General features: G+C 39.6%; 1 protein-coding gene across 1 annotated transcript in view; it reads right to left on the reverse strand.

Annotated features, from left to right (window-relative positions):
• CNTLN (centlein) overlaps positions 1–14,695 on the reverse strand; it is a 279,922-nt gene that overhangs the window by 229,279 nt on the left and 35,948 nt on the right. Inside the window, exon 3 of the mRNA XM_065406475.1 lies at positions 2,251–2,335. Within this exon, the coding sequence (XP_065262547.1) occupies positions 2,251–2,335 (85 nt within the window). The remainder of the gene's footprint in view (positions 1–2,250; positions 2,336–14,695) is intronic.

Below are 14,695 nucleotides of genomic sequence, written 5' to 3' on the forward strand. Positions count from 1 at the left end.
AGTTCAACAAATGGTTGGTCCTTTTCAGGGTCTTCAGCCCCATCCCTGGGCCTGTTGCTTTTAATGCAGTCTTATCCCCTCGTTGGAGCTTAGGCCACTTCCCCAGTGGCCGGGGGGGGGGGGGGGGGTTGACCTGGGCCCGCCCATTACTTCAGGTCCCAACTCAGGGACCCTATAAATAACTGACACATGTTGCTTCCTTTAATAGCTGCTGCTGCTATTCCCTGGGCTACTTCCCATGTAAGCCCTTCCTCTTCACCCTTACGCCAAGGCTGAAGTTGTTAACTCTTCTTCTTCCTCACCTAATACCAATGCCACCAGAACCCATCTTCTGGTTCTCCCTTGAGCTCCAGCAAGGAGCACCCTTCCTTATTCTTGAGATCCGAGCCAGGAAATGATCTGCTCAGGCCTGGCAGCTCCTTTTAACAGAGCCTGCTGCATTCTGAATGGCTGCTTCTCTGCAGCCTTTTATAGACAGACCTGGAGGACCCACCTTCACTGCTCTTTTTCTGAGGCAGGATATGGTAGGACCGCGAGACCTCAAGCAGGGGCCCTCAAAGGACCTGGTGCACCCGTCACAGTCACAAATAATTAAATATTCATTAATTAAACAAACTCCAACGAGTCCATTGTGTACTTTAAGTTATATTTCAATGTGCTTATAATACTTATTGCTTTTGCTCTTGCCCTTTTGTGCTTTTTATATGGATATTTTCTATACTGTCTACAAAGACAAAGCAAACATATCAGCTGGTTGTACTACATCAGTACATAATAGTTTAATAATAGCATGCACAGAAGCACTATATGAGCTAGCTATTATCAAGTGCTAGATGGTGCCATTAAGGTCCTGAGTATGAAGTGGTACACAGCCATATTAACCCCAGGGTGAGCTCCAGGAAATAATGTCTCTCAGAGATGGTGGGGAGCATAAAGTCTGGTCAGCAGCCAGCCATCATTGCTGGCCAGAGTGGAAGAAGGGGCAGAAACTAATCTGACAGGAGTAGACAACAGGTTGGTAACATTTCTAGAGCCCTGTCTGCAATGGGCTATCCACCTTTACTACCACTAAAGAAACTGCAAATTATGGGTCCAACTTTTGCTAATGTAAAGACACCCTGAGAGACTATTTATCTCCCATTATGATATCATCAGAGCTGCAATCAACAGAGGCGCAAAGTAATGTCCCTTTCATTTAAAAGCAAGATCCCATCCTTCCTGGATTTCAAAAAGTCTTTTCTTATTAATCTTCAGGATATGTTGCAAGGCCTGTTTTTCCCCTGGAATTTTGAGAAGGTAGTGAGTTGAGAGTTATGGAGTGATTGGTTAAGAGGGAACTGTTTTGTCCTCTTACATTTTGTAGATGTTATTGCAAGACTTTTTTAATATCTAATTTTGGATTTTATTATTATTGTATCTTAAGTTTTATGACAGTGCTTAGGGTTTTGACTATGCACTTAAAAGTTATCAAAATAAATAAAATAGCTTCAACTTTGTTATGGTTCCTCAGTTTTAACAAAAGATTTTGTTCAACACTTACAGTTTTCCTTTCTCTTTATTGATTTAAAACATTCAATTGTGAAGAATGTAAGTGACAACATGAATGGTTTATGCCCAGTATGTTTTATCATTATTCTTTTATCCTAGCATTTGATTTAGGCTGCTAAATATTACTAAACACTATTATCACTAGAATACACAAGTGGTATTACATTTAGGTCTGGTACAGTCTCCCACAAATATAAGCTAATGCACATTTATCCTTCCAATTTATTTGAAAATGTGAGCTATCCCAGCAAATATAATTTAAAAAAAAAAGACAATTGTCAAAAATAAGGAAACATCTCAAAACCTTCCCAAACCAGAATTTCCCACAGTCTATTTTACCAGAAAAAGACTGGAAGAAAAAAGATGAGCTTTCCACATTGACTTGAAGGTCAACAAATTCAGGCTTTGGCAGACTAGTATGGGAAGCAAGAATTAGAACTGACAACCTTTCTCTGAAAAGATCTTGTCCACCCCTCTACCCATTTAAGCCAAAGGATTATTAGTTCAAGCACCTCATCTGAGCTCAACTGTTGTCTTACATATGAAGAAGAAATCTTCTCTGAGGCCCCTAGGATCTAAACCTACATTTAGAGCACAGTGATCTAAAATATCTACTTTAACACATTAGCAAATCAAATAATACTGATTAGAAGTAAGTTATAACAACTATATTCCTCATGTACTTACTTAAAACATACTAACCTGTTCCAGTGCCTGTATTTTGCTGTCTTTGACTTGCAAAATTTCTAATACTTTCCTGTCCTTGACTTCAGCTTTCTGCTTTTCTCTAGAAACAAAAAATAGACACTTTATTAGTCATAATTTGCAGTTAATCATTTGAATTTTTCATGTCCTGATAATGAATGTCATTTTAAAGCACAGAAAATTAAATTATCTAAGGCTGACAGCCCTTACGGAATTAATCAGGGAGCATATGGCAAGTGACAGCAAATTACATTGGCAAACAGCTAAGACAACTTTATTCTAAAGAAACAGGCGTACCAGGAGTTGAAACATCATAATAAGAAAACCTAACGTAATCTGCAGTGTTACTTCCAAAAGACATGGTCTATTCAGCTATATAATGAGCAAACTTTTTTTTCCTGTTAGCAACACAGAAACCTTAATTTGGCAGATCTCCCACTCAACTTGATGGCATTTTTCTGTTTGTCTGTAACACAATCACTTTTGAATGCTGCATCCAATCAATACCAACATTTCAGGTAATGTTCTAGTCATCAGTTGGCAGGACCCTATTGATTTTGGTGAAAATCAGAAAACTGGATGCACAGAGCCCCTAGCATCTGGTTAGCAGACCATCAGTTGTAATCAGGTCTGCAACGGTCTATATATCAACAAATTGGTTGATGGAGCCATTAAGACCTTCTATCATAACAACAACTCTGCCTTTCATCTCAATTGACAGTAAAATGTTAACACTCTGAAGAAGAACTCTATGTATGCTCCAAAGCTTGTCTCTCTCACCAACAGAAGTTGGTCAAATAAAAGATTATGTTACCCACCTTGTCTCTCTGGAACCAACACAGCTACAACAACACAGCATATAACATCCTCAATGACTTATTTCCCCGACAGAAAAGAAATAAGAATGGGAAGAAAGGATGAATGAGGGAAGTACACAGAGCCCAGGCATAGGGGAGAGATTTGAGAACCCTGGAATCAGGGGAGAAGAGTATTAGGGGAGGGGGGACACAGAGCCCCTGGCATGATGAGGGGTGCAATTCCAGGAAGTCCTTGAAATAGAGGGGGTGGGAAGTAGGCATACAGGGGTGCTTGTGGGAGGTAAGGGAGAAATACAAGGAGCCCCTGGTGTATGCAATGAGCTTGGCCCATAAAAGCAGTGAATTGTGCAACCCTCCCTAGTTCCATATTGGGAAATTTAAAAAGGATAGCATACATTGTGGCACAAGCCGATTTTTCCTCAGCATCCACAGAAGTTCTGTTCTAAGGCTGTCAACAACTGGAAGTTTTTGGCTCAGAATGTACTGCCCCCTAACTCTGTCTAACATGATGTCCTCTCAAAGTCCCAGGATTGCTAAAACTTCCAATCTGATTCTGATTGCAGACAGAGTGTTAACTCTATATGGGGAATTTTTTTACACTTAGCAAGCATCTTTGAAGACCCAAAACAAAAGGTTGTCAGTGTGAGCAACCTTCTTCTATCTCCGCAGAAGAAGTTGTAAGCCAAATGGTTATTTTGGTGAGAAATAAGCACTACAAGAAACCAGACCTATTTGTTGTGTTTCGGAGCCATACTTAAAAGCAGAGTATTATCTACTTTATTGGCTTTCTAGAATTAATGCAAAAAGTTTTTAAAATATATTCATCAAGCAATATCAGAAAACCTTGCATTTCAAGTTTATCCAGCTCTGAGATGGGTGTAAGTAGGACCAAACAGAAACTTTGAGGTTTATCTCTTGGTCATGCAGTGCTCTATGTGTTTGACTAGTTGTATATTGCTTGTTGATTTAGACTGTATGCACTTCAAAAAAGACCTTGTCTAGTCCATGGCCTATACAGTGCTGAGCACACTGGATCTGATCCTATGCCCACTGAAGTCAGTAGAAAGACTTCTATTGACTTCAGCGGACTTTGGTTCATGCCCACTGTTAGGTATTCAACAAATAAATATAGCAATGTTCAACTGTGTGGATTATATGGCAGAATTAATTCTCATATATACAAGCATTTTTTTAGGAAATTTAATTGAAATTGAGTTCAACTTATGGTACACCTCTACCCCGATATAACACGATTTTGGATATAATGCGGTAAAGCAGCGCTCCAGGGAGGTGGGGCTGAGCCTCCAGGGGATCAAAGCAAGTTCGATATAACGCGGTTTCACCTATAACGCGGTAAGATTTTTTGGCTCCGGAGGACAGCGTTATATCAGGGTAGAGGTGTATGTGTAAGATTGGCAGTTATTACAGTGATAAGCATAGCATAAATAACTAAACAGGGAAAAAATAATAGAAACAGTTCCAGCCTCCTCTGCAAAATTTGTCAGCATATATGTTTTACTACAGTTGGTCTAAAGCTTACAGTTCCTACTCAAGGAAAATTCCCATCACAAACAGAAGAGAGAAAACTAAACATAGGTCATGTCTACAACACTAGAAGCACTTTATCAGGATAGGAATACCAGCATGCTATACCAGCAAAGCACTCCTAGTATGGACGCAGCTAACCTGGCTAAGCTATGCCAGGCAATAAAACTACTCCTATGAGTGAAACAAGCTATGCCAGTAAAAGCGCAGCTTTGCTGGTATAGCTGCTTCTACACTAGGTCCTCCTGCCAGCACAGCTCTGTGTCCTAATTTTGCAAGTGAGATCAGTTTTAATACTGGATAAAAGAGCCACAAGATCTGTCTACGTGGTAACAAGGCATTCAAAGTAGAGGGCCATCAATTTAATTTCCAGTGGGACTACTCACATATTTAAAGTTAAGCATGTGCTTAGGTGCTTTGCTTGATCAGGTCAACAGTGCTCTGAAGTTTATTAGAAGCTTTAGAGACAATGAAAAGATAGGTCCCTTAGAATTAAAATGGGCACTATATAGAGACAGGGAAAAGATATATGAAATACAGACAAGACACAGATATAAATATTTTTAAACACAAAAAAACTCCTAGCTCCTTTGCCCAATATGATCTTGTCTAATCCTCTAACTTCGAGAATGTTAAATATTAACTCTAGGGTGACCAGATGTCCCAATTTTATAGGGACAGTCCCGATTTTTGGGTCTTTTTCTTATATAGGCTCCTGTTACCACCCACCCCCATCCCAATTTTTCACACTTGCTGTCTGGTCACCCTAGTTAACACCAATGGTTCCAATATTAATTCCAATTGGTTTAACTCCAATCCATACCCATGCACAAGTTGCTGCTAACCTATTAATAACTCTTCTTATCCCTTTCAGTACTCAAGTTTTATTTAAACCTTGTCAATTCCAATTTTCTATTCAAAATGCACTTTTACCCTCAGATCTTCTTCCTCCCTCTCCATCTAATTCTTCCAAAATCTCCCAACGCACACTGACTTTCAGTCTCTCGTCCACTGTCCTTTCCATTTCTCTGCGTAACAATCACCCCCTTCCCAGACTGCTGGGCTGTACGTCTGGTCTTGAAGCCAGGTGGGTTTGGTTTTAGACTTTGCCTGCCACACCATTGAGCAGATGATGTGGCTGCAGCAGTAGCTCCTCCAGCAACAGAGGAAGGAGAATGTGTACAAGGAAGAAGAGGACAACAACAAGCAACTGCTACTACAGGTGCTGCTCATAGAGCAGCTTCACACGGTACAGTGCTGTTTCTGGGCTCAGGAAACCAGCATTGACTGCTGGGAAAGGATGTTTCTGCAGATCTGACTAGCAGTGGCGAGAGAAGTTCAGGATGGCGAAGGCAACCTTTTTTGAGATATGTGCTGAACTAGTACTGGAGCTGCAGTGGCTGCTTCAACATGCAGTACCCTATACCTATTGAGAAGTGGGTCACCATTGATATCTGGAAGCTGGCTGCCCCTGAATGTTACTGGTCCATAGCCAACCAATTTGGCATAGGGAGATCAACTGTTGGGGCCATTGTCATGCAGGTGTGTTGCAATGGGTTATAAAGCTTGGCTCAGGACATTATTAATGGCTTTGCACAAATGGAGTTCCCAAATTGTACTAGGGCAATTGATGAGACCCCATCCCTATCATTTACCCTCTGCACCAGGACTCAGAATTCATAAACAGAAAGGGGTTATTTCTCCATGGTACTGTAGGGCCTGGTTGTTCCCCATGGTAGGGTGGTTTGGAAAGGTCCACGTTGATAGGATGTTTCCGAACTCAGCTCTATTTATCTTAATGAATAAAGGACAGTTTGCCCTAGGACTCTATAATGCTCCACATTAATACTGTGCAGGTGGTTATCCTGGGGAACCCAGCTTATCCTCTGTTTCCCTAGCTAATGAAGCCATTCACAGGAGGAAGTACTTAACTACTGTTGAGTTGCTGAATGACAGGGGAGTGGACATTTGGCCATCTGAAAGGAGGACGGAGCTGTTTGTGGAATAGGTTGGAAGCTGCTGAAAAAAAAACTTGCCTAAGTTTATAGCTGCATGTTGTATTTTGCACAATATTTGTGAGAGTAAGGGAGAAAGGCTTAAGATGGGTGGGAGGCTGAAGTGTGGTGACTTGCTCAGTTGTTTGAGCAACCAACGATGTGTCCACCAGAAAATGGAAACAGACAGGGAAATATTGTCACGGGTGCCTATGGCCCTTACTTTGAGTCTCAGGCCTGAAAATGGGCAGCTTTACATCCAGCTGCTCTCCCATGTAGAAGAGGGTGGGGGGGATGGATTGTGAGCAGCAGTGTCTCTTTTATGGGTGGTAGAAGTGGCATATTGTGACTCTCCGTATTTTATCTTGTGTCTGTGCCTTGATACTTTTATAAAAAACGATGACCTTTGCAAAATGTCTGCGTTTTCTGTGTAGAATGAATTGCTGACTCTTAGTGAATGAATTTTAAAGTTTTTATTATTAAACAACAATATATTATCTAACAACCAGAAATAAACCTTTAATTAAAACAATAATGAAACAAAACTTTAGAGTGACGCAGAGCAGTGGACAGCAGAACACAACAATCGGGGTGGGGGTTAATTCACAGGTGCGTAAAGGCCTTGCCTCTGCCTCTTCTTGCTCTTGCGCCTTCTGTTGAGTGTTGGGGCTCAAAGTTATCAGGGACATTATTTGGTTCAAAAGAGCTGGTCTCCGAAGTGCAATTCCTCTTACTACCCTGAACTTGGGCCTAGGAATGTCCTCTGGGAGCACGGCTGCAGGGGCATAGAGGGGAGTAGATCCTGGTGTTCCCAGTATCTTGTACTGTCCAGGGGCAGCAGAACATGGCTATGTCCTGGTTTAGGCCATTGCATTGCCTGCTGCCCTAACAGCAGCACGTGCTCCAGTGGAACATTCTGGTTCTGCCTCCAGCAGTGGCTTCTGCAGCTCCCTCTCTTTTTGCACAGTGTCTTTTCCATAGCCACACTGTCTCTGACCACTCCACCAATCTCTCTAGATAATTCATTATTTTCCTTCTCCGACTTCCACCTCTCCATTGCTTTCATGGATTTTGTGAAATCTGCAGTGAGGTCTGAGAACATTCTATTCCCAAGTTTGCTGTTTCTTCCCCCTCAGTTTAGCCAGCCACTCATTCTTGAGGATCTGGGTGCTGTAGAAGCAATGGATGGGGGAGTAGGAAGAAAAACAAGCAGTTATTGTTCCTATTCCAGAGAGACTATGATAACACTTTTTTAGTGTGCATTTCTGATTTCCCTTCACTGAGATTCTTCTCAATCTTAGAGGAACCTCAGAGATATTAAATAGTGGGTGCACTAGGAAGAGTAGTTTGGGATTTTTGGTTGTGCAGTATATTCTGTTTGGGTTTGCCATTGTACCTTGAAAGCTGAGGAAATAAGAGGGGGTTGAGAATTATGTTCCTGGTTTGGCTTTGCAGTTTTGCTGTGCTTTGGAGGTGCTTAGAGTGTTAGATAAGTTAGTAGCGGGCACAGTGGATAGTAATCCCCTCTACATCTCCTTTAGGCTGTCCTGACTCTCAATGGTATTACCCTGAGACTGGTGACTAGGAGGCAGAGAATGGCCTCCTTCATAAAGGCAAAGGGGAGACCAGTGAGATACACTGTGAAGTTATTCACCAAGATGGTCCCCCCAGAAGTGCTGCAGGAGTGGAAGGCAACTGGCAAGCTATACTGGGGGAAATTACCACGCACCTCTCCTGCATAATGTCTGGACCAAAATCAAGCAATTTCTCAGCTTTAGATTCTGCTTTATCTCCCCTGAAGACATGATGAAAGTGCACAGAAAAATAGATAGGATTCTGCACTGATTGTCTGAAGCATTTACTGTTCCCCATCTTTATGTAAGCCTGTGAAAAGCCCTTAAGAGGTTTACTATGCCTAATGTAAAGTCTTTTACAGGACATTTATATCTCAGCAGGGAGCTGTAGTCCTTAGTACCTGTATGGACACGCAAGGCCCATGTCTCCCTCATGTAAACGGAGAACACTAACCAAACTTCCTTTTCCTGTATCCACTGTCTCAGTACTGTTGAATTTTGCACAATTTAATGTTTTCATTGTGTGATTATGTTGCAGGAGGTCAGGCAGAGGTTGCAGCTGCTCCATGGTGCTGGCTGCCATTTTGAGCAGGGTGAATAGTGGGGAGCTGGGGGTGTTCAATAGGAAGGGAGAAAGAAAATGGGTAGATGGGTATGTGCCCTTAGTGACATGGGTTTGAAAAAGGATGACGGTTGCATTTTAGTATGAGACAGAAGCCGTGTGCCTGGCCAGAGCAGCTGGCATTCTGAACATGGGTGGTGGGGAGGGCAAGCGGACAGCATGAGTTGAGAGAGAGAGGCAGAGGCTCGAGACTTGGAAAGGCTCGTGGCTCATAACAGCCAAAAATGGCTACAATCCTGGGGCACCTGGAACACAAGTTAGAACTTGTAATAGCATAATAGTAAATTGTAAAGATAGATACTTATGTGACAAGGTTCCCTCAATAGGATCTGCGCCTCAGTCCCAGCCTGGGTTTCTGGTTGATAATCAAACTCACTTCATACACAGCTACCATCAGGGTCCTGAGTCATAAAAGGATCCTGACTTTCTGGGGACAGCTCTTCATTGGCCTCCTCTCGTTCTTCCTCCAATGACTGTTGATGTTCATTCTTGGTGGAGGGGCCACAGAGGAGGATTAGGGTCCACAACCTCTTTGGGCTCAGTAGTGGTATAATTGCTCAAAATCCTGTCTAGCTCCTCAGGTTTTCACTGCTGGACCTTGTCCTGGTATGCTTGGTTTTAATATAAGTCCTCTTGAGCTGTTTCCTCTTTTTTCCAGCAATGGTTGGCCTCCCGGTTGTGATCCTTGCAGATATCAGCTTAGCAACGTCTCCCAAAAGATCTTTATTCTGGAGACTGGCCACATAGCTTCTGCACCAACACTTCTCCACAGATGTCAGGTCTTATCTAGGGCCTCAGCGTGGCTCCAACAGGCTGCTCAAGACATGTTGGAAGGCTTCTGAAGTAATATCACAGCAATGCTGTTATATTTGAATCCAAGAGCAAATGAGCAAATTCTGGTCCTGTGCCAATTTTTAAATGGGGGGGAGGGGCATCTGATCAGCTGACTCTATGCAGTGGAGGGCACAGAGATAAACAGTCACCGGCAAAGCAGTGTGAAATAGCAATTGGAGGACTGCCAAAGTAGTACATGGCAACATTGTGCACACATGAACAATACACCGACCTCTCAATTCAGATTGAATTTAATACACTTTGAAAGAGGATACCAGAGTTCGTGATAAATGCAGAGTTACTGCACTGTAATGAATTGTCTCATGTGTATACAGGCATTTTCACACCACAGTTAGCAGTGAGCATTTTTAAAGGGTGGGGTAATTAACTAGTTTGTTCTAATAAAGCTTTGCAATCATAACTTGGAAATTTATTAAACCTGCATTCAGTTTGACTAATTGATATGAAAACCTGATGGGTGGGGGTGGTTTTCCTAAGGTGAGCCCCAAAAGAACTCTGCAGCTGTTGTTTTTATTTTAAAGAGGGAATTAGAAGCAAATGAATACAACAACCAAGAATGAAGCAAGAAAACAAGCTTCACCGGAGCATTGGAAAAGTGTGTGCACAGCTAATTCCAGTGTTTCATTGGTAGTCAAGTATTTATGAAGCCCTGTAACTTTAGGACAAAGCTGCACCAGAGTGATTTTTAAGAATGAAAAGTCTGGGATTAGACAGGGAGAGAAAGAGTCCTGTATTATCACTGCAAAGGAATTGTAGATTACATATATAATATACATACACACACCCCTGAGATTCCAACTGCATAGCTAATAAAATGCAGTATTTTCCCTAATCATTGGTTACTAGTTCAGCAAATATAGCGGCCCTTTAACAAAATTTGCAAGCAATGAGGTTTGTAACACAGATCCACATTCAATTTCACAAGTGGAAAAAAATATTTGTGTATAATTAATTCAAAATGTTAGGGTTTTTGTATTCTTTATTCCAGCTACAAAGATGACACATACCATAATCTTGGATAATGCCACAGAAATGTGCTTCAATTAGTTATCACAAATTACTAAAGAAGAAAACAACTACAACTTATTACAGTAATATAAAGATGCAAGGGATGTTAGCAGAAGCTTGCAGCATAAATTAAAGCCTTGTATGGAATTTTATCAGCAGCTCCTCCTGGCGGTATAGTATGACTTCCAATACTCATTACAGGGATGCTCCCAAAAGAGACACTAGGTAAAATTACCGTATGCTACAGTACTATAATATCTTTGGATCTCTTGCTGCAGTTTAAAGGATAAGGTTCGATTAGCATGACTAAAGTAAGACTTGTTCTTTATAAAGGAAACAGGTATATAGAAAAAAAAATCTTTGTTGGGTCCCTTTATACATTTACAATACATTAAAAAGGTTCACCAAAATATGAAAAAAAATCATGCACTGTCAAGAAGTTGATGATGATCAATGACTGAGACAAACTCCTGTTTAGCTAATTAGAACCACTGATGAGCAATAATGATCTGAGCTAAGAATATTTGCAGACTTCTTTAGGATGAAAAATGGAGTGAAGAGAGGCTGTCAATTCATACAAGTTTTAAGCTCCAATCACTTTTCCCATGAGTACTACCTATTTAAAAATTTTAACATAGCTGTATTTAGCCACATGGATTATCCACATTCAGCTTTCACCATCCACCGAAAGGCAAAAATCTGTGAAATTATTCTAAAGCATTAACTAAATTTTATTGTGTTCTGGCCCACGCTATATATTATACGACATGACAGTATCATATTTTCTGGGATTTGGCCCATTTTTAATGAGTTGTCAAAAATGAAATATTAGAGACTATAAGGAAACATTTAACTATGAATGAGGTGTGAAAATAGAACTTGCATTACAAAAGCCCACAGATTTTCAAAAGCAAAGTTCAGTGAAGTTTGTAAAAATATTATATTTCATAAAATAAACTTGCAAAGCAGTAGTAAAAGTAATAGGGAAAAGAGATATTTTGGATTCTACCATAGGTCTTTACTTGCATCAATCATTCAATTAACCATTCTTCTGAAAAAAATAAAAACCATCTGAGCTAAATAAAGATGTGCTATTTTTTACATTTAATGACAACTGGTTTAACTAATAAAAAGACTGGGGCTGTTTATTTGGAGAGCTCTCCATAGTTTTATTGCTCACCTCATCTCGATTACCGTATGGATCACATTTTTATAAGAGCCTATTTTTTAATACTCAAAAAGAGCCCCTTTATACATTTCCCCCTAAATATCTAAGGAAGTTTGGAGACTCTGAATTGTGTGATAAAATCATGGTTACATTCTCATTATTATTTATTTGGCTATCAAATTGAAAATTATGAAATGATTCCCTGGACATATAATTTTTTAAAAAATTTCATTTAGAAATTGGAGAAGGAGGGAGAAAAGAAACTTGAAAGGCTGCAATATTTCAAGCAGAACCTTGTGCCTGCGCAGAACCTGCAGCATGAATTGGGCTTATGCCTAATTTTTCAATTGGAAACTTTATGGTGCCTTTCACTACATAGTAAGTGAAAGAGTTGAAAAAACAGGGCTAATTAATTTTGATATCCTAATAAATTTCTATTCCTCCTCATTCAGATCCTAGGAATGCAAAACCTAACACTTAGCAGTCAACCCAGATTTTATAATTGCCACATGCACAATGAATTCCTTTGTTTTTAAATACTTAGAGAATTGTACTTCAAACTGATTTATAAAATATGGGAGGAAAAAGAAAATACATACTTGAATGCCATTCATGCTACAATTTTTAAAGAAAGGCCATTTATTTCTATAACATGATCACGTAGCCTACTTGAATATTTCTTTACAACATGCAAAATTAAGTACCGGTACATAAATCTTTAAGCAAAATCAATCTGATTGCAACCAAAACAGGAAAAAGAAAAATATCATACTCTGAAATTAAATTATTTTTCATAGATTCTAAAAAAGTTATCAACTTATATGTGTATACTCCTATTATATCTGTTACTTGTTCTGTTATCTATTTTATTGCATGTTTCATAATGGAAAAGTATCATTAAAGAAACCAATTTTTCCTTTTACAAGTTCAGTGACTTTCTTCAGTAGGTGATTTATTACGCAGTCTGATTTTAATATATGCACATAGAAGACTCTTTACAGTTTTTATATTGAGTGTAGTGTGTGAAGCATGAAAATTGTGTCATATTTTGCTGTGAATAATTTTGCAAACATTTTTCATCTAGATACACAAGTCTCTTACAGTGTTCAAAAATATCAGCACTTCAGAACAGACTGTTTTAACATCTGCACATCACCAGGGTTTCCCCCAAGGATTTTTAAATGATGCCTGCTTGTGCTGAATAAAGTGCTAACTTGCACCTTGCATTTCAAACTGTGTCCTGAGCAGCCATCCAGTTGGTACAACACCAGCTGAATTCCCACAGGCCACTGTTCACTCAGGCTTGACTGCAATTATCATGTCAATATTTTGTGCTCCGATATGCAGATATGCACACGTGCAAGCTGCATAATACTTTCTTCTCCATGGAATGTTGACTTATGTTCAATGTTCTGAGAATTTTTAATGAAATAGAATATTAAACTTCCATCAACTATAGACAGTCACAATTATTTGACCTTAGTTGAAAAGGTTACACCCTTATACTCTATTATTCTGTCCATTTTCCTGAGTGATAATTGGGGAATCGAGTTAAAACATAAATTCTAATTTTAATTATTTTAATAAATTCACACATGCACACACAGAAAAAAAAATAGTAATGGTCCTTTAAAAGGAATCAACTGTTATTTCCTTCCTAGTCCTATTGTCATTCACTTCCTGTTTTCACTGTTTATTGCTTATTTTCACAACAATAGCATGAGACGGCATGGAAAGCCACCTGCATGTGATGTATTAGTTCTTCAAAAAGATGCAAGTGAATGAGCAAGTTACATTGCTTTACTGATTTTCTTAATAAACATCAATCTAAACTATTTTACACATGCACCAGTTCAATGACTACTGAGGTGGAAAACATCAGACGTGTTCCTCACTTCCAGCAAATCTGCATATTTTGGATTCGTAAGGAATCCAACATGACCCGATGCTTCACAGCTTCTTGACAACCTGTGATCAGATATCCTAAATCCATGGTGAAATTAAAGGAAGTAACAAATTACTCCAATTGATTCTACTATCACCACTTCATTTGTTCCCGGACTAAGGCTGATCTTCTCTTCATCCATCTGCTCATTTTCTTCCAGACACGGAGACATCTTGGGGATGACAGAGCTTACATTAGTGGAGACAGAATTGCTCACTTAAATACTGTGCAAAGAATGTTGACACTGGAGTCCAGATTTCTCAGAGAGATCTCAAACGGTGAAGAGCAGGGGGAGAGTGCTGAGCCTTGCAAGACTCCACCTATGGTTCTAAGTGAGGAGAAGCAGGAATCCATGCGATCCATGCAATAGGAATAAGTGTATCTAGCATAATGCTATCCCATTTACTTCTATTAGGTCCTATATCAGCACCACAGTCAAAGATGTTAAAAGCCACTAAGGGATCTAGTAATATCTCCTTTAAAAAAAGGAGTCTGGGGGGAAAATCAGAATGAATTGTTGGAAAAAACTGTCAAGATTTCGTGTACAGTAAATAAGAAAAGGCTTACATAGGGCTTCCAATCAAAAGGTGTTATAGATATCTTTTAAAATTTACAGCAATGTTCCACCATTCTATGGACCCTAACTATATTTACTAAATGCCTACATGGATTGACCTGTTAACTCAGGACTTTTTAACACCTTTATTCTTTTTCTTTTTAAAACATTTTTCCTTTTTAATTTTATCAAAAATAAATGTTTCAAAAGGCAAGCGAACTAGAAATAGCATACTTTTTACATAATACAGAGATCAATAGTATTTAAAGTAGTTGGAAAGTACACTAACATGAGATATGCTTTTACAATGGCTTGTTTGAAAATACCTGGAGGCTTTTACATATCCCAAAGGCTTTT

This window comes from Emys orbicularis, chromosome 6 (assembly GCF_028017835.1).
Source record: "Emys orbicularis isolate rEmyOrb1 chromosome 6, rEmyOrb1.hap1, whole genome shotgun sequence".
NCBI classification, from domain to species: Eukaryota; Metazoa; Chordata; order Testudines; family Emydidae; genus Emys; species Emys orbicularis.